The sequence below is a fragment of the Phoenix dactylifera genome, chromosome 1, assembly GCF_051530095.1.
Source record: "Phoenix dactylifera cultivar Ajwa chromosome 1, Ajwa_hap1_PhDact_Kaust_v1.1, whole genome shotgun sequence".
Taxonomy (NCBI): Eukaryota; Viridiplantae; Streptophyta; class Magnoliopsida; order Arecales; family Arecaceae; genus Phoenix; species Phoenix dactylifera.
In genome coordinates, this window is record NC_143190.1 from 49,823,232 (window position 1) to 49,842,030 (window position 18,799).

General features: G+C 36.9%; 1 protein-coding gene across 1 annotated transcript; it reads left to right on the forward strand.

The window, feature by feature from the left end:
- Nucleotides 1-1,936: 1,936 nt before the first annotated feature.
- On the forward strand, nucleotides 1,937-18,177 carry LOC103712704 (uncharacterized). Its single transcript, XM_008799294.6, has 10 exons — nucleotides 1,937-2,358; nucleotides 4,918-4,961; nucleotides 5,436-5,547; nucleotides 5,647-5,773; nucleotides 7,734-8,443; nucleotides 10,171-10,447; nucleotides 10,517-10,817; nucleotides 15,795-15,953; nucleotides 17,017-17,505; nucleotides 17,594-18,177. Exons 1-10 carry the CDS (start codon nucleotides 2,175-2,177, stop codon nucleotides 17,870-17,872), a joined length of 2,682 nt encoding a protein of 893 aa, XP_008797516.4. The 5' UTR covers nucleotides 1,937-2,174; the 3' UTR covers nucleotides 17,873-18,177.
- The last annotated feature ends 622 nt before the right edge of the window (nucleotides 18,178-18,799 follow it).

Here is an 18,799-nt window from a genome sequence, read left to right on the forward strand (position 1 = left end):
CCCTCCATGTCATCGAGATCACAAGAAATCTACCATTGAGAATGATATAAATAGACAATTTTTCTTTTTATTGTTTTTTTTATTTAGTGAAACATCGATCTCATTCGAAAGACAAGGAAAGGTGACAAGGGTGGTAAATATTCTTATAACATCCTAGATGCTGTACGAGAAGTGAAGTGTCTAATCACATAACATTGAAAGGTGGATTAGGGCTATTCCATGAACAGTCTTAACCTTGTTATTGATGGCGAGTGAAACTATATATGTCTGGAGGAGTTAATTGAAATATGCTTTATTTAATCTTAGATTATTTTCTCCAGATGGGGCATGATTGCTCTTTTCATGAATGAACTTGGACATTAGTATTAGTTTTTTTTGAGTTGAATGACATGTAGGAACATCAATTTAGTTCTATTCTATTGCAGGTTTTGATTCGAAAACTAAAATCCACAATAAAAATATTATCTTAAAACTAAAAAAGTAAGAATGCGACAATGTGATATTTAATCAAAAATTTGAACCTGGATGTGTCCCAAGGGTCATTCTTTTTTACATATTTTAGATTTGAATATTTGATGGTACGTTTTCACGTACCCGGACTTAGCTAACTATAGCATCAGAAAATATTTCTTTCTCATAAAAAGATCAGCTGAAAATGAAAATCACCAATCTTACAAATGAGTATTAAAATGTCTAAAATAAATATGCTTCAAAAACTACCACTTGAAGAGGAAAAGTTGTTCTCTTTCCTTTTATCATGGTAAGCCAACCACCCACCAATTTGAAACCATACAACCTTTTCTGATAATATATATATATATATTATATATATCAATATCATCAATAGATATGAGCAGTCACCAACCACATAACTTGCACTAGAAGCATCGAAGCCGCAACATTTGCGTCAAACTCTAACTTGGATCTTTTTAAAGCATCACACTGACAAAGCTGGACTTATCCACAGGTATCATGTCGAGTCTTTTGTACACGACCTAATGTAGCTCCAGTTCAATAAACAATTTAGATATAGGACTGACCAAAGCAATAACATACCAAAACATAAGTTACATAAGCTGCATACGCGGCTAGATCATCAATTAATGAGAATAAAATAAGATCACATAAGTGTAAGAACCATCTAATTGTCATAGCTAATTTGTCACATTGTCTTAAAGTCAAGCGCGTGTATGCAGGTAACAATAAGTATAATCCTAATCGTTGCTAATTTTTTTTTTGGTATATCAGCAATTTATATTATAATAATTTCAAAATATGGATTTCCACTAATTGCGTATTTTGTTTTATAAAACATGTTAGATGTATGACTCACAATGGTACTATGGTTAAGCCCAATATGGTGTGTAATCATTTTGTTTTATGGGCTTTTGTGCATCTTAAATGTGTAGGATTGAGTCCTATTTATTTTGGTAATTTTGGTATGTAGGCCAAAAAACTCAATTAGAGTATGTTTTCTATATAAATGCTAAGTCCCCTCTACTCTCCATATGATTCATAGCTTGCCTCATTGATGATTATCTTTTGTGAGGAATAAGGAAGAGAAGATTCAGCTGCTATTATTTTAGGTGATTGAAGAATCGTATTCAATATGTCTTCCGCAGATATATTTCTTTCATTTGAATAAGGTGTTATTATGTTTCTAAATCTTAGCATATTATTATTTATGATTAATAGTTTACATTAGTCTCGTGCGGGTACTGCCATCTAAATCATAAGATAAAATACTATATAAAGGTAGAAAAATAGATACACAACGGATTTATAGAATATTTTTAGAATGATGGGCAATAAAGGAGTTATCCTAAATAGGCCTAATTGTTACTGTTGATGGGGTGGCAAATCTATGGACAAGTAGCAACCCTACCTCAGTAAAAAGCCTTGTTTACTCGGAGTCGGAGTAGTGCTTCTGCCCCTTGCCTCCACCATAAATATATTATTATTATTTTAGAGCGAGGGGTATATAAGGGGAGACGGAAGGGAGGGGGTTTTTGGCCGCCGAGAGGGAGGAGAGATATATCGCAACGTCTGCTTCTGGTGAGAAGAGAGACGGCGCACGATTGTGTGCGCGCGTGAGAGGGAGAGTGAGAACGGGAAATAGGGGGGAGTTTTTATTCAGTGGGAGAGGGTGCGGAGGAAGAGGAGGAGGAGGAAAGATGAGCGGGGGCGGAGGGGGGAGTAGGGTTAACGGGGCGGCAGCCGGCTTGATCCCGGCGATGTCGAGGAAGCTGGTGCAGAGCGTGAAGGAGATCGTGAACTGCCCGGATCCGGAGATCTACTCGATGCTCAAGGAGTGCAACATGGACCCCAACGAGGCCGTCCACAGACTCCTCTCCCAAGGTCTCGACTCCGCATCTACTCTTTCTCTCTCTCTCTCTCTCTCTCTCGCTCTTCTTTTTGATGTGTATGTACGTAGAACGATTGGGAATAGAGGGAATAGCGAGAAAAGGGGCATCTTGGAGGAGAGGAAGCAGTTCTTTTGGGGGTTTTAGGCGGTTGTAGGTTTAGTCTGATAGAAAAGAGATAATGGGTAGATGAATCCTCCATGTTTGGCTCGCTTCCTTCTTTGATCTAAAAAAACAAAAAACAATTTGGTTTCTGTAGATAGTCCTAACTAGGGTGGACTGCAATTGTTCTTTCCCCTTGAGTTTTGGTTGCTTTAATGTTCGTGAGTGTGCTACAATTTACTCTTTTCTTTGGTCTTGTTTCCTCGAATATGTCTGTAGAACAATTACAACCATAAGAACTTCCAAGAAAAGAGGGCATCTTCCAGGGGAAAAGAGCCTCCTTTCTGGTTTATTGGCGGTTTTCTAGGGGTTTTTTTCGGATGGAATGAGATAATGGGCGGTGCGACGCTTTTTGGCAATATTCCGCTTTGATCCGGTGAAAAATGTAGTTTGGTGGGTGCGTTTCAGTCTGTGGCGTGTCTATTTTCTTGGAAGAATTCTACTTGTATGGACTACGAGACTCCTTTTTCTTCTTCTTTTGTTTTAGTTGTTTCTTTCTTTGTGGTTCCCATGATTGAGTTTAGTTACTGCCTTGCTTCTTATCTTATTTTCTTATACAAATGACGGAGGGAGAATGAAAGAAAAGAGGATCCTTTGTTTTGTTTGACATTTAGTAGACTTGGTCTTCTAGGTATATTTTTCTTTGATGGAGGATCATTTCTTATTGCGGAGCTATTTCCATTAATATTATACATGAATAAAAAGTTTCCATGATTGACATCGAAAATTTTCCTATCAAAGTCTAAGTAGCATATGTACATGCAGACAATGCAATCACATGCATACTTATTGGTACCTATATATGCATTCATGTATGTATCCACTTTATCCATGTAGCTCTTTTTCTGCTGGAGATATCTTCGTCTGTTTGGTCATCTCTTTGATAATTTAAGATGGTGATAATGCTGATAGGATGTCGTTGGGGCATATTAATCTTTCCCTTGATGTCTAAGCCTCCTATTTCTGCCCCTTCACTGTACTTCATATACAATGTCTTCACTTCTATTATTCTTAATTGCATTATTTTCATCAAAACTAATTTTGCTTAGTGCGCCTGATATCACAATCTCTCTCTTTGCTGCATCTCTTTTACTTGCCGATACACTTACATTTCGTTTGAGACCAACTGATGTGTCAAAGCTGGGGTTTTAGTCTAATTTTTAAGATATTGGTCAAAGTATTTTCTGTCTATTTTTCATGCTAAATTCTCAACCTCAGGATGCAAAATTTGAGAAGGGGTATCTTGCAGACTGCCAATGATTATATTACAGAAAGGCTGAGAAAATCTTATGCACACTTTGATTATAGTTTGGTGATTCTCTAGATCATTTTAACAAAGATTTTCATGCATCATAAATGATAATTTTCCTTCTGATTTCTAATTCAAAAAATTTATCCAACTATTGCTCTTTTCCGTGAATTCCTTTTTCTTTTTTGTTTTCCATGAGATGCAAAAGGTAGTGGAAAGTGAAATCGTGAAGGCCTTTCAGGAAGTAGTATTATTAATCAGTGGTTTGTTATAATCTGAATGTTCAGCTAATATGTAATTAGACTGAAATTTCCAGGAGCTGATATAGGTTTTACTAGTTCTAGATGTTTGGCTTGGTCCAATTTTCCCTTAGTGATCATTTATATTGTCAAAAAAAATATGCACATAGTTGGAGAGTGCGAAGTTTTTTATACCGACCCACACCATACATTGCCGGGCATAAACTATACCCACCTGATAAGGTATCGATATGGCATGGGACTAAGTATGTTACTGAACTTTGACATATTATAGTTGTTGTCTTGCCTCTAGCAACATGCCATGTACCAATAAGCTATCGGTATGGGGTCTAGTACCGGGTCTGAAAATCTTTGGATAGTCTATTTAAGATGACGCTCTTTAAACATGTAGGTTTCATCCATTATTTTTTCCTTTAGTTTGTGTTTATACAAGCAAGTCAACTATTATTATTCAATGTTAGTCCATGACTATCTCAATCACTTGCTTCCAAAGGACAATAGATATGCATTTTAGTTAAAGGAGAAATGCTCATAATCTCTTCATGCTTTTGGAGATCTCAGCGTTTTTTTTCCTGTTAAGCTTGTTGTCTTTGGTTTAGGAAAATATTTAGTTGTAGATGTGTTGTCTTTTTTCTGTTGGTTATTCTGTAGTTGAGTGTCTTTTGTTGCGGGTTATGTGTTGACAACATAGTTATAATACTCATCAGATGCATATATATTTTCATATATTTTAAGAATATTTGCTGCTGCTATCAAATAAGCGGGTGATGTATTTCAAGATCTAAACTCAGCATTTTCTGTGGCATATAATTCAGAGCTATGTGCATACAGCTTTTCATGCTAGTAATAATTTATATCTAATTAATGCTTATGAATTGTGTAGATACTTTTCATGAGGTGAAGAGCAAACGTGACAAGAAAAAAGAGGTCAGTGCTAATATTGTTTAATCATAGATGCTGCAAATCATGCTCCACTCATTAAGAATGATTGATTATTCTTGTTTTCTTTTTCGTTTTCAGTTTAAAGTTCTGCGGTTGGTTTATAGTTTTGCACATCTTGTATGTTAGACAACTATTTGCTGACCTGTCATCACTTGAACAATGATTTTTTTAATTCGATAAAGTTCTATAAATTGGCTTAGTAGATTCTTTTCCACCATTCAATCTTTTTATTGGCTATAAACTCCAGTATCTTTGTTATCAAAGCATTGATGCTTTGACAATTTATCTATATCAGTGCAGCTAATCACTATTAATGAGTTTTCTCTTGTTGCTAATAGTTATTTGAGGTAGCAATTGTTAACCTGATTAATTTTCTTATTTGAATGCTATAGCTATTAAGGCATAAGTGAACTTTAACATTTCTTAAATGCCTTTATAATTTACCCTTTGCTGGTTTAGATCAAAGAAACTCCAGAATCCAGGTCTCGAGCAGTGAATAATTCAGGCCGTGGAGCTAGGGGTGGAACTGACCGCGCGGGACGTAATAGTTCTATCCAATCCAGTTCAAGTGGTATGTGGATGCGTCACTTTGTCTTGTACACCAAAGAGCACAATTCAAAACTTATATTTTTCTTTGTTCTACCTTTTCTTTTTGGCTGCATTCCGTTAGATTATGGAGCTGCTCGCGGCAAACCTGCAAACAAGAAAGAAAATGGGACTCCTAGTGTTCCTACCTCATCAATCTTGGGATCTGGCACAGTAGCAAGTAATCCTAATCGAAGGCCAACGATTCCAAGGTCAGTACTTCCTCAACATTATTGGATAGTATTCGCTTTCTTCCAAAAGCTATATGTAGATTTTGTTGATGGAGTATTGCACTATCCTAGTCAAGTCCTACGGCTATAAAACTTTTGATTGATGTTTAGATACTTGCTGATTGCCTATTTGTGTAACTTAACATGCCATCTCATCGGCATGTACACATCTTTGCGTAATGCTTTTATTTACTCTGTTCTATAGATACAGCTTCATTTTTTTTATTCCTCCTAAGTTTGTTATGTGGTCTGGGTTAATCTCAATGACATTCATTTGAGCTCCTCTTAGTTTACATTTGGAGCAAGTTGATAGATAAATAAAATGAGATGGAATACAACATAATTGATCACAAGATTCAAAAGCTCGGTTTTGGTCTTGGCTGGGCAACCAAATGAATTTCAGTTTCAAAAGTTTTGGCTATATTGGAAGTTCTTAACCTCGATCATGATTGTCTTACCCCAAAAAAGTTCCAAACATATCAAAAACAGATGAAGTATCATAAAACTGAATAAAAATTAACAAGATATGAAAATAGAACTGGCTTCATTTTAAGATATGCTATTTTGTTTGTGTACTTCATCGGTATCATTTTCAGTGGTTTCATGCTGAGAGTAGAAAGTTTTTTAACTTATAAAAAAAGAGAAGATAAACATCATATTTGACATCATATTGGAGAATAAATTAAACTTGATGACAACCCACTACATTGCGATCCATGAGTTTTGAGCTTTAGGATAACCAAGTCTGTCAAAGAATTAATTTCTCTAAATTTTTTTAAACCCAATATCTTCATAATACTTGCAAAGTTCAAGCTCATCTCGGAAGTCAGAGAAATGAAAAAAGTAAGTAGAGAGCTGCGAAAATTGCCATTCATGAACTGATGCCAGCCAAACCCCCAAACTGCTTTTGGATTGGTTATGGTTGAAATGGGAATGTCCTGGTATTGGTTTTGGAGTTTGTTCAAAACGTTAAACCATGATTTGTTCCTACATACTTCGGCAAAGAGGTTATGCAAACTCTAGACCAGACTTAAACTCAAATTTTGTGCAAGTTTGTTGCTCTTGAGCTGATGCTATTGATAAGGCCTTGTTTGGATGGCTATAGTTTAATTTATGTGAGTTTTAAGTTACATAATGTTCCAATGATTTTAGCTTGGTTTTCTGTTTCTATGCAACTCTATTATGAATGTTGACATATGAGATATTTTATACCTGTTAGAAGACCATGTCAGGCAATTTGGTCGATTTGAGATATTCTGATGCATGGAAATTTTAACAAAGCTTCAGAGAACACTGTCTAAAGACTTGCAATATGATCTGTACTTGAAAGGCAATATGCAATTCTAGTGTTTGTAGAATGATGTTTAAACAAAATACCTCCAGATTACATGCTTGGGACTAAATTTGTTTATGCTTCATACTACCTTAGATGACCCAAAATGCAAGAATTGGACATACTGCTAGAGTGTCCAACTTTGTCATCATGTTCATTTACTCAAGATGGTGAATACAGCCATTTCTGTTATCATAATAGAGAATTTAAGGGCAGATATTGCTGTTCCACCGCTATTTCTTTGTGTCTATATTAGTCAAGCTTTTATCAGCTTTTCATCAAGCGCCAATTATGCAATTATACCTCCTGCATTGGTTTAGTTGCTAAGAAGATGAGTTTTAGCTCTATGCTGTCGGTATATTTCCACCATGCCATTTACATTCAAAACCGATATTTATCTCTTTCTTATCATTTTCTTGTATGTGATGACTCAGGAGTGTTTGTTTACTAGCATACGTTATACATTATTCTCCATATTCAGAATGACTTTCATTGAGATCATCAATACTTAATCTGATGGCTTACTAACATGTTGGCAATCAGTTATGATGATCGTTTAGTGGAACTTTTTACCTCTTCCAACTAAAGATTTTTCCTCTTTTGTTGCAGTGATTCTGCTTCAATGGAAAATACAATGCAAGCAACAGGTCTATCTGATGGAATTCCTACACCCTCACAAACTTCATCTGGATTCCAACATAATTGGTTGGGGAAGCCAGGTCATGTTTCAATGGCTGATATTGTGAAGATGGGCAGACCATTAGGCAAACCTTCTAGTGCACCTATTGCAGCAAGTGACAAGTCCTCCACATCCCAAAATGATGCTGTGTCACACATTTCCCACTACATTGTGAAGCAATCTCCAACCACAGTTCTGCCATCAGAATCACATCAGAAAGTACACTCTTCTCAAAATACTGTTTCACAGGTTGCAGAGACTAGTCATGATGTTGGTATTGCTGATGACCAGCATACTTCTCATGAGGATTGGACTCTAGTTGATGAGCCACCTGCAGGAAGCGGGTCAACCGTGCCAGAAACATCTGAAACCTCTGCTGTTTATACTGGGTCATCACCCTCATCGGCATTGCTTGATGATGGAATTAATGCGCACATAAATCCTCATTTAGATGAGATTGAAGTATTAGAGGGAAATGTTAACAGTGGGGGTCTGCCAGCAGAATCCATTAGATCAACAGGTGTCTCTGACAGACATGTACAACTGGATAATTCTGGAGAGAGTTCACAGTTGAATGATGGCTTATTGAAGAACATGAATTCCTTCCAGTCTCAGAGGCATGCATGTGAGCATGATGAAGGTACTGTTGGATATCTAATTTTTAGCTTTCTTTTTCCTTTTTGTCATATATTATTGCTGTTATTAGTAATGCACTATTGGTCATAATTTCTGGGAGTGATTCTTGAATTATTGCAGATTTTTTAATTGGGCAAAGTTACTTTACAGGCATATATTTTAAAAATAGCTGGTATTTTTATTATTCACAGGTATGAAATATTGCCAATTTGGATACTTCATGGTAATAGTAGTAATGTCACATCTTCATGAACCTGAATTTTATATGAAGCAATTTTTCTTCCATGGAATCACAATTGTCAACCAAATTTAGTTCATTCAGCAAATATTTTTTTTAAGGTAATGCTTACTGCTTCCCTTTGCGGTTCCCTATTATGTTGCATAGTTATTGATTTGAATGTTAGATTTGAGATTGATAGGGAGGTCAAGTCCATTAAACCTTAATAAATAAGATTCATTTTACAATAATACATATTAAATCCTAATAACTTTTTCCTTAGATAACTTTTTAGCAGAGCACACCTTATGAAATATTCTGGACCAGCCTCCTTATTGTTGCCCATTTATATGGGACCGGTTTTGTGGATCAAGATATGATACACTGAGATTCAATTACCAGTAAATTTGTGCTGAAGTCCTAGCCAAGGCACTTTTGGACAGTAAACAGTCCGACCTTTCAGGCTGGATGCTTGTGGGTGTATATGGTGACCTATTCTGCTGGTTACACGGTTTAACCTCATACCATTGAGGAGCAATCTGCCAAGGTTACTCTAGTCCTAAACAGAGACCTAAAAAGAGGGAAGAAGGAAGGTTTGGCATATCTGTTTGATGGACGAGGCACAATTTATAATCTGAAAAGCCAACTTGGAATATAATTCTTTATTAGGTGTAATAAGATACTAGACCAGCGAGTGGTAGTGTATTTAAGCTTTGATCTTGAAGACTCCCCACTAATAATTAATTCGTGAAATATTTTTCTCATGACACCTGTTCAAATTTATTATTTTTTTCAGAAGAGGCATAGTTTAGACTAGGAAAGAGTAGAGCAAAGGGTTTCTCTAGCTGAGATTGCATATATTTGAAGCGGAGTAATCCATACAATCGATAAACCAAGATCCTTGTGGTGTAATTTTTCGTATATCCACCCCTCTAATCTGTGACAATCTTAGAAAACTTCTTATCACAAATGGCATTGCAAAAATTGTCAGCAATTTGAAAGGATCTAGGCTACATGGGCAATTTCTAAGCTATGTATTAGGTTGGTAAAAATTTGCTTCTTGAATTCCACTTTGGCCCAAGCTTGTTTAATGCCATGTGCTTTTAATAGTGTTGGTTGATACCTAACTGTATTGCATCACACGTTTGTGAAAGTTTTTCTCCTGCTTTTGCTCAAGCTTGTTGTATGCTTTCTACTACTAGAAGTGTTGATTGATACCTAAGAACTATATCGCAATAGGTGCAGAAGTGCCAAAAAGTCTAGAAAGTATGCCTTCATACAATTTCAGTTGGTATCCTTTAGCATGTATGAACCATTTTGAATTTTTTCCCCTTGGTTATTTGCACCTTGAAATCATCATGGTTAGAAATATGCTTCATTCCATGGAAATGTTATTTGCATTTGTGAGTGCATTACAGGTTTTCCTTTGGTGTTAAAATGGGTTGGCTGGTGTATAATATTTAACCCGATCATGACATCTTCTTGTTGGCATCTTTGTCTTTGCCCTTGTTCAGTTGAGGATGTCAGTGCAGAAATTGCATCAACTGCTGCAAACCTACAGCAGCTAGGTCTACACATGGAGGAGCGAGGCACAAAATCTGCTGAGGACAACCCTGCTGTAATTATTCCTGATCATCTACAGGTTACAAATTCAGATTGCGTGCATTTGAGCTTTGGTAGTTTTGGATCCGGTGCATTTTCTGGATCTTTTGCATCGAAGACCCTGAAAAGTAACTTGGAGGTGGCCCCAGTTGCAGATGCTGCTACTTCAATTGATCAACTGGATGCTAGGTATTTTTGGTGTTTTGTTGTTTCTTAATGAAAATTGCAATATATGACAATGCATACTTGTGATGGCAGAAATCATGAGTACTACAACAATGAGCAGCTAAAGCCTCCATCAAATGAAGATGTAGCTTCTAGAAGTGGCACAAACACAGGTAATCTTGATATGCCTTCAGCTTCACAACCTGAGGTCATCACAAATGATGCATTAGATGCTACACATGGGCTCCAATACAACTTTCCATCTGTCTCGAGTTACGCACTCTCTAGCACCACGCAGCCAAATGCTGCAGCTTATACCTATCCACAAGGAAATACGCAAATGCAGAATCTAAATACGCAAATGCAGAATCTTTCGCCTTTCTCAAGTCTAATGGTAAATTACTATCCCGATTCTTTGCTTTCCAGCCAAACCAAAAAAAAGTCAGTTTTATGGTGTTTTATGAAGAATTGCTAAATATGTCTAATTTACATTGTGTATCCCATCTTGAATTGATCGTAGTGGTGCTTCTAACATGATAATTTTATTGAATGTTGATAAAACTTCAACAATATAGGGTTAGGCTTCTAACATGATAACTTTATTGAATGCTGATAGAACTTCAACAATATAGGGTTAGGCTTGCGCTTGGTTTCTAATGTCCTTGCATGTAATTGCTTTGACCCGTCCATTTTTGTATGGTGTGCATTTTGGGTGAGTGTTGATAAAAGGATAAAAGTTCATCTTTAGAGATGCTATTTTATGGTGTTATAAAGAAAATTATAAACAAGGATTCTGATTCCATCCATTTGCAATCAGCATTACGGAGTTTACTTTGCTATTGGTTCTTACCCAAGAATATTTTTTTGAAATCTTTAGTTTCTTCATACCTCTCCTTGGTGTGCATGCTTTGTTGTCTTTCCTCACCTTTTCCAACTTCTCAACTCAAATCCAAGTCCCTCTCCATATTGGAGATATTTTTGGCCTATGTTGCTTGGGTCAAAACCATCAAAGTACTTTCGCTTTCATCCTCCGATTTTGACTCCTAGAGTTGTTTTTTTATTTCTAAGGCTATTCTTAATAGCATTACCACAAAATCACATGAACATTGTCATCTTTGCTGCACTCTTCTTACAATGTTTAACTTGAAATCTTATTATCTTGTTTAACAAAATGATGCAGTATTTCATGTAACACTTTGACATCGATAGATGCTCTCTTGCACACCAGAGTGTATAAAACTGAACTTTTGCCTTATTAAGACTTCACCATGAGCTAGTTCATTACCAATTTTATCAGTTGCAATAGTTTTTTATCAAGTTCATATAAGATTATAACAGCTTTCAAGATTTGGAAGAGTATATTATATGCAAAATAAACTATTATATCTTCCCTCAAAAATCCATTAGTTCACTTCTACTAGTCCGTGTAATGGCTGGAGGATACAGAAAGAATGGCTGATTTTGGACGTTTTTGCCCAAGTTCATGAATTGAGTGGTTATCATCCTTTGAGTTGATTTAATATTGAAATAAGGGCAATATCTCAATCATATGTGTAAAGTCGTCATTGCATAGTTGCGGAACATGGATTTTCCCTGTCTTTTATCAAGTATTTGGCATGCTTTGGCATAGCCAAGGAAGCATATGCTAGTCCATGAAAAAATCAAACATGATGCAGTTGGGATTATATTTAATCCTTAGCCGGAATATTTTGGGTGAAAATGCTGTCATGCTTGACCTGTTTTAAAAACATTAATATACAGCAGTGTCGACAAATTCTTTTAGAAACTTGTGTGTTAGATTCCCTAGTGTTTTATGAAGGATAATGAAAGTACGCTTTTTGGACTATAGATGAACAATAATAGAGTTAGATGCTCCGGATGAAACTATGATATCACCGTAGCGTGCGATTTAGTGAAGCTTAAAAGGGTGCAAGAAGCTAACTAAAAGCTCACATGGAGTAGCTAATTCTGGTCATTATTATAACTTATTTAACGAAACGACCTAGAATTCAAATTGGATTAACCCATGATTGAATATATTTAACTCAAAGTATCTTCAATTTATGAATCCAGTTGCTTAAGAATGATTTTAGTAGACAACTATTTACATCCAGAGGTTTGTGGGGATTCAATTTTTTTGCTTCCCTCTATATGCTATGTGGTTTGTGGCTTCTAATTCCTTACTTTCAACCTTTTGAGAATACAAGAATTGCAAATTGATGATGTTGTTGATTCAGAACTTGTCGGCATGATGATCATTATAGATGATTATTTGCACTTGCTGATATCTTTTGAATTTTCTGGTTCATTTGGGGTTTCCTGTGAGATTCCCAAAAAATCTTAAGTTGGTTAATTAGATGCTGTAACTAATGTATGGTTATGCTTATATTTGAGAAATTTCATCAACGCTGGAAATGTTGGTTGTTCTTCTTGTGATTTAGACTTCCTCCAAGAACAAGATGACAATTTTCGTGCCCAGGCATGACAATCGTTGCTATGGACCTTAAATGATTTTTCTGTTTTTATATGTGGGAGCTCATATTTTTATGCCTGTCTACATGGCTTCCAGGGTCATGATATCAATGTATGCTAGATTGGTTTTCATATTCCTAATCTCCAGGAGATGTTTCTGGGTTTCAATAGTGCATATAAAATTGCTTTAATTTGATATTGATCTTGTGGTTCAAGATTTGTCCCTTCAAAGCAGGAGATGGATAAATCCATCCTGCTTAATTTGATATATTCTTTGGTTTTTAGTGGGTTGAAGTGTCTCTTAGCTGAGAGTGTTTTCCATGATGGAGAGATATACTAGTCTCTCTGGCAGTGATAACAGAAATTGCTCGCCACAGATTGTAATTATGTGAATGTCTCTAGAGTCATGCGAAAATTCATATTTGTATAACAGCAATCTCTTGCAGATTGGGAGGTATTTGTTCTCCAATTGGAGAAATGGTTTTGATGCTTTCTTACCTCGAAAATCTCTCCTTGGAATGCTGCAGATCACTGGGTGAAGGGTGACATGGTTAGGAAGGAAATAAATCTGTTGTCGTCGAGAGGGAAGTTTGAGCATATTTTCTAACCAAGAACACCGAAGATATTAGGAGAGGATTAGGAGGCTTGTGGCTTACAACATTGGGGAAGAGGTTGGTAACGAAGTTTATGCTATACAAAGCATAAACAGCAGCCATGACGAAGATCTATATTTATGCTATACAAAACATCCGGTGGATCTATATAAAAATCTAATTAATATTGGATGGTAAACAACAAATACCTATACCTGACATGATATGTTGCTGGCATTTCTGAGCTAGAACTTAATGACTTGAAACAACTGGTGAAAGTGGCATCCTCCAAAATGTTGTTGTCCACCTTACTAAAGCAGTATGAAGGTTGACAAGTACAAACATTAATCACTTGATGCTTATTTTTATGATCATTTGACTTACATCTCTTCTAACACAGAGCGCACGACTAGCGAGCCAGCATTATAAGCAAAATTCGCTCCATGCGAATTCCCCATACGATACGTATCCTCACTCACAGAGAACCGTACACCAACTCCACTTCGGCATTTTTTTTGTTATCAAAGGAAAACGTTATAGTCAAATCAAGGGTCAGAAGATATATGGCTGTAAATGGTACCTGACAGCCATGTAATCTGACCTGACTGTTGATAATCGTGTTTTGATCCGAAAACCAGAACCAATAAGCTTATATGCATGAGACTTGAATATGCCATATGATAGACAATCTATTTATAATTTATATGCATAAGTATATAAATATACATGATTTGCAATAAAGTTCCTATATTTCAATATATGCACTTCATATTCCCATTTTAAATGTTGAATTGTTATAAAGGGCCATGATTGTTGGTTCCTACTCGGTGAAAACTGCTAAAAATCATTATAAAATGATATTGCACTTATGCACATTTTAACTTTTAATTAACAATTAAACCATTATAAGGATGTTTACCACAAAAAAAACAATGGAGGGCAAAAGACAAGTTTACAATCTATTGCAGTGCCTTTGAATATCCAATTATGGTCTGAACCCAGATCAAACCTGATAAGGAAAACCCCAAACTAAACCAGGTTATCATATTGAGGTTTGATTTGTTTCCTGCTGGATCCAACCTGAACTTGACCCATTTGCGTTCTAGCAATAAATCCCATGTTTTTTAATGAGTTCTTCATCTGGCATCAGATACAACATTCTTGTGGTTATGGTGAGACTGATCAGGTCTTGAGAAATGCTTGTGGAAGACTTCAACTTATGCCCCTGTTTGGGCAAGGGGTTGCTTGTGAAGGATGTTTAGGGATTAAATTAGAAATAATGCTGAATTAAATGTGCTTCTGTGATGACTCTTGCCTGCCAATTCCATTTTGTGGACCTGTTAAATTTTAGGTTGGTTCGACTTATGCCCCTGCTTGGGCAAGGGGATGCTTGTGAAGGATGTTTAGGGTTTAAATTAGAAATAATGCTGAAGTAAACGCGCTTCTGTGATGACTGTTACCTGCCAATTTCATTTTGTGGACCAGTTAAAAATTAGGTTGGTGTAGTAGTTAGAGATATAGGATGGTACGAAATTTTTATGGTGAATATCATAACCTTCAATGTAGATTTTTCTGAAGTGTTTTTGATAAATATTTATAAAGAGAAATATCACTATCCTTTTGATAGAACTGATTCTACATGTCAAGTTGTTCTCAAGTTCTGTGAAATATTCATAAATTACGGAGAAAATAAAAACTTAAGCATTCGTCAAATGCAGCAATTTGGTCTTGTTGAACCTTGAGCATGATGGCACCTAGAATATTTGTCATGTGATAGCATAATATGACTTCTTCGTATAGTATGATATAATGTAGGGAATGCCTCTCTGCTTGAAATGTAAACAGGTATTATGGAGAGGTGTTGTTCCAACTGTGTGGGTTAAGTTTCAGATTTCTTTGCTGTTTGGCCTGTGGCTGCTATTGTCATCATTCTCAATATTTTCTTTTTTGAAAAATATTATTTCATATTGCCTGAGCTCTCATATAGTTGACAACTACTAGATCTTATTTCATTGTTCTTGTGAGAAGCTTCTGAGTGACCATAACGTAGAACATATACAGGCACTCATGTGAGAAAATAAGATCTGTGGCATGGAGTTGTGTTAATAAACTGTCAATGGTGTGTGGTTCTGATGTATAGTTTCATGCTATGTTCATGTTGAGGTTGTATATTTTTGAAAAAAATCTTTTGCTATTCTTTTAAAATATGTTGTCATGAAATGTTGCTCTGGTTTAGCTGATCTTCTTGTGCAAGATTTAGGTTTCTGTATCAGATCTTACATTGGAAATTGTATAATTCACTGCAGCAACCAAATTCTCTACCAAGCAGTATATTGGCACCAAGCGGTCCGCCCCTCCGAGATTTTGACCTTCCATTCTCTCCCTTGCTCGCCACCCAATCAATGCCTACGAAATACAGTACAGCAGTGTCTTCTATCAGTGGGCCGACTGTTTCCATGCCGGAGGTACTCATCTACATTATGAACTAGTTAAATTTTAAGTACATTTAGTAATTGGGCTTATGACATGTTTTATATTTGTTCTTGCCACTCTGTGTATTTAATACGTGCGTACACCTTCCAACAACGGCAGCTGATTGTCTACTGCCACATGATGCCTTCATGTCCTTCAAATGTAATGCACCACCGGAAGCATTTAGGATTAGGTCCCTAACAATCTTGGTAACAAGTTGACTTGCTTGCCTTAGGCTCTGAGGAATTGTCTTCAGAAAACTTAGTTAAAGCTTCACTTGCACTGGCTTGATATATGAGCCTATCCAATGCTAAAGCTATATGATCCACATGGTTAAGCCACATGTCAATACTTTTAGAATCTGCATGAATATCTTTGCTTATAAATTAGGATTCAGATCCTCTCCTGTCCTGACATGGACTGAAGAGTGCCTGTCTTCCAATCATGACCATTCCTGATTGGCACGGTGGCTGTGATTGGATGTGGCCCATCACAGCACATGGGCCACCCTCCTCATCAAATGTGTTGGGCCCCATCTAATCATGGCCGTCATGCCAATCAAGAATGGCTGTGATTCGAAGACAGGTCAATTCCTGTCCAATTCGGGTCTGGAGAGGATCCCAATCCTATACATTAAGCCAGCAAATGACTCTGTGCCCGTCATTTAACCCAGCCTCAATCCCCAAACTTAAAATCTGATCTTGCACAGCTCCGAAGCCAAGCGAGGGAGTTGGGTTGGCTTTGCTCATTCTCTTGTAATCTGAACTGTCTCGATTATTTGGGTTGGTCTGTTTTAAAATTCTGTGCCTTTGACAAAGAGCGGGCTGGAGGCCATGGAGGCATCATGCATCAATTGATTAGACTGGACTGAGTTGGTGGCATGATCACCCAACTGACCATGCTGGACTTACAACTTGTGCTTGCTGTCTTTTCCTATCTTAGCATCAAAGCAGTTGGTCCCCCCAGTGTTGACTTGTTAACCTTGTCGGAGATTAAGCTGTCCCATAAAAGTTTCAGTCATGTTTCACTTTTCTAACTTCAGCTTACCTTGTGCAGGCTGTTAAGCAAGGCGTTCTCTCCAACCCCCAGTCAACCCCGCAAACCTTGTCAAGCAGCACTGTCCCTACGGGACCTGTACTCCCTCAACATTTACCTGTCCACCATTACGCTCAACCAACTCTTCCTTTAGGTCATTTTGCCAACATGATCAGCTACCAATTTCTGCCTCAGAGCTATACATACCTGCCTTCTGCTGCATTCCAACAACCTTACACGGGCAATGGTCCCTTCCATCAATCTCCAGCTGCAGTACCTGGTGCAGGCATAAAGTATACACTACCGCAATACAAAAGCAGCGTTTCTATGACCAGCTTACCCCAGTCTGCTGCTGTTGTCTCCGGTTATGGAGGCTTTGGAAGCTCAACTAACATTCCTGGAAGCTTCACTCGTAATCCTACCAGTGCCTCGGCCAGCACAACCATCGGATTTGATGAATCTCTAAGCTCTCAGTACAAAGAAGCGAATCATTACATGCCACTTCAGCAGGTAATAACTTTAGCTCAGAATTCTAAGCGGTCGGTGAACCTTATTTTGTGAAAAAAAAATCTGACTGTTAATTGGTTTCTATTGGAAGACTGATAACCCTGCCATGTGGGTTCACGGAGCTGGTTCCAGAACAATGTCAGCTCTTCCAGCCAGCACTTTCTACAACTTTCAGGGGCAAAGTCAGCATAGCGGGTTTCGACAGGGTCAGCAGCCGTCACAGTTTGGAGCTCCGGGTTACCCAAATTTCTATCATTCACAAGCAGGAGTCTCCCAAGAACATCAGCAAAATCCAGGCGAAGGAAATCTGAATGGATCCCAGGCCACACCATCCCAGCCATCACACCAGATCTGGCAGCACAGTTACTGAGCCATCGCTCATCTCTCTTGGTCTGTCGGAGTCTCTGGAAGACATGCCTTCACAGGGCTCTATACAGTTTGATCTCATGTATTCATGTTGAGCGTTGGGGTCTGATCCAATGTACGTAGCTGCGAAGAATCACCCAATTGGCTGCTGTCTGGAGCCTTGAAAGGTTGAGTGCGTTTTAACTTATAGCCACGTGGAACTAATTTGAGCGGTGTCCTCTTCATTCTGATAAAACTCATTGTCTGCAAACTTAATGTAACAATGAACTCAAGATATCTGACAAGAGGCGTACTCTATTTCTCTGGAAACCTAGATGTTTGATAACCCTGCAAAATTTGAGCTCTTGCCCAGCAGAAAGTATCACTCTGCCCGGAGTTGATTATTGCCTCTTAGGTGGCCTTTGGTGACACAAATGTGATCTTATATTATTGGTGATCCTTATTTCTGGTCTCCAATAATCTTGGACTATCGCATTTACGTTATTATGTTCTTGTGATGGAACATTTGTGGATATCTAGGAGTAATTTGTTTGGTATACTATGGAAATCTAAAATCACTGGTTATATAATATCTAAGTTATTTCTAATATATTTAATAAAAACATATTTATTATTTTTTATAAAAATATATTAATTATTATTATATAATTAATAATTTTTATTTATATTTATAATATATTGTTTATTTAATATTAATATTTATTTTGATTAGAAAAATAAGGTAAATAGAAGTAGTATATTAAATAATTTTATAATATAAATTGAAGCATAATATGCTGTACCATATCGGATGGCACTAAGCGTATCATAACGTTTTAGTATCGGTACGGTGGCGTACTGATTTTCAATACGTCAAGAAAACTTCATATCGTATCGTATCGATACTATGTTAGTGGTACTAGTACGGAGTTCGGTATCGATTCGGCGAATC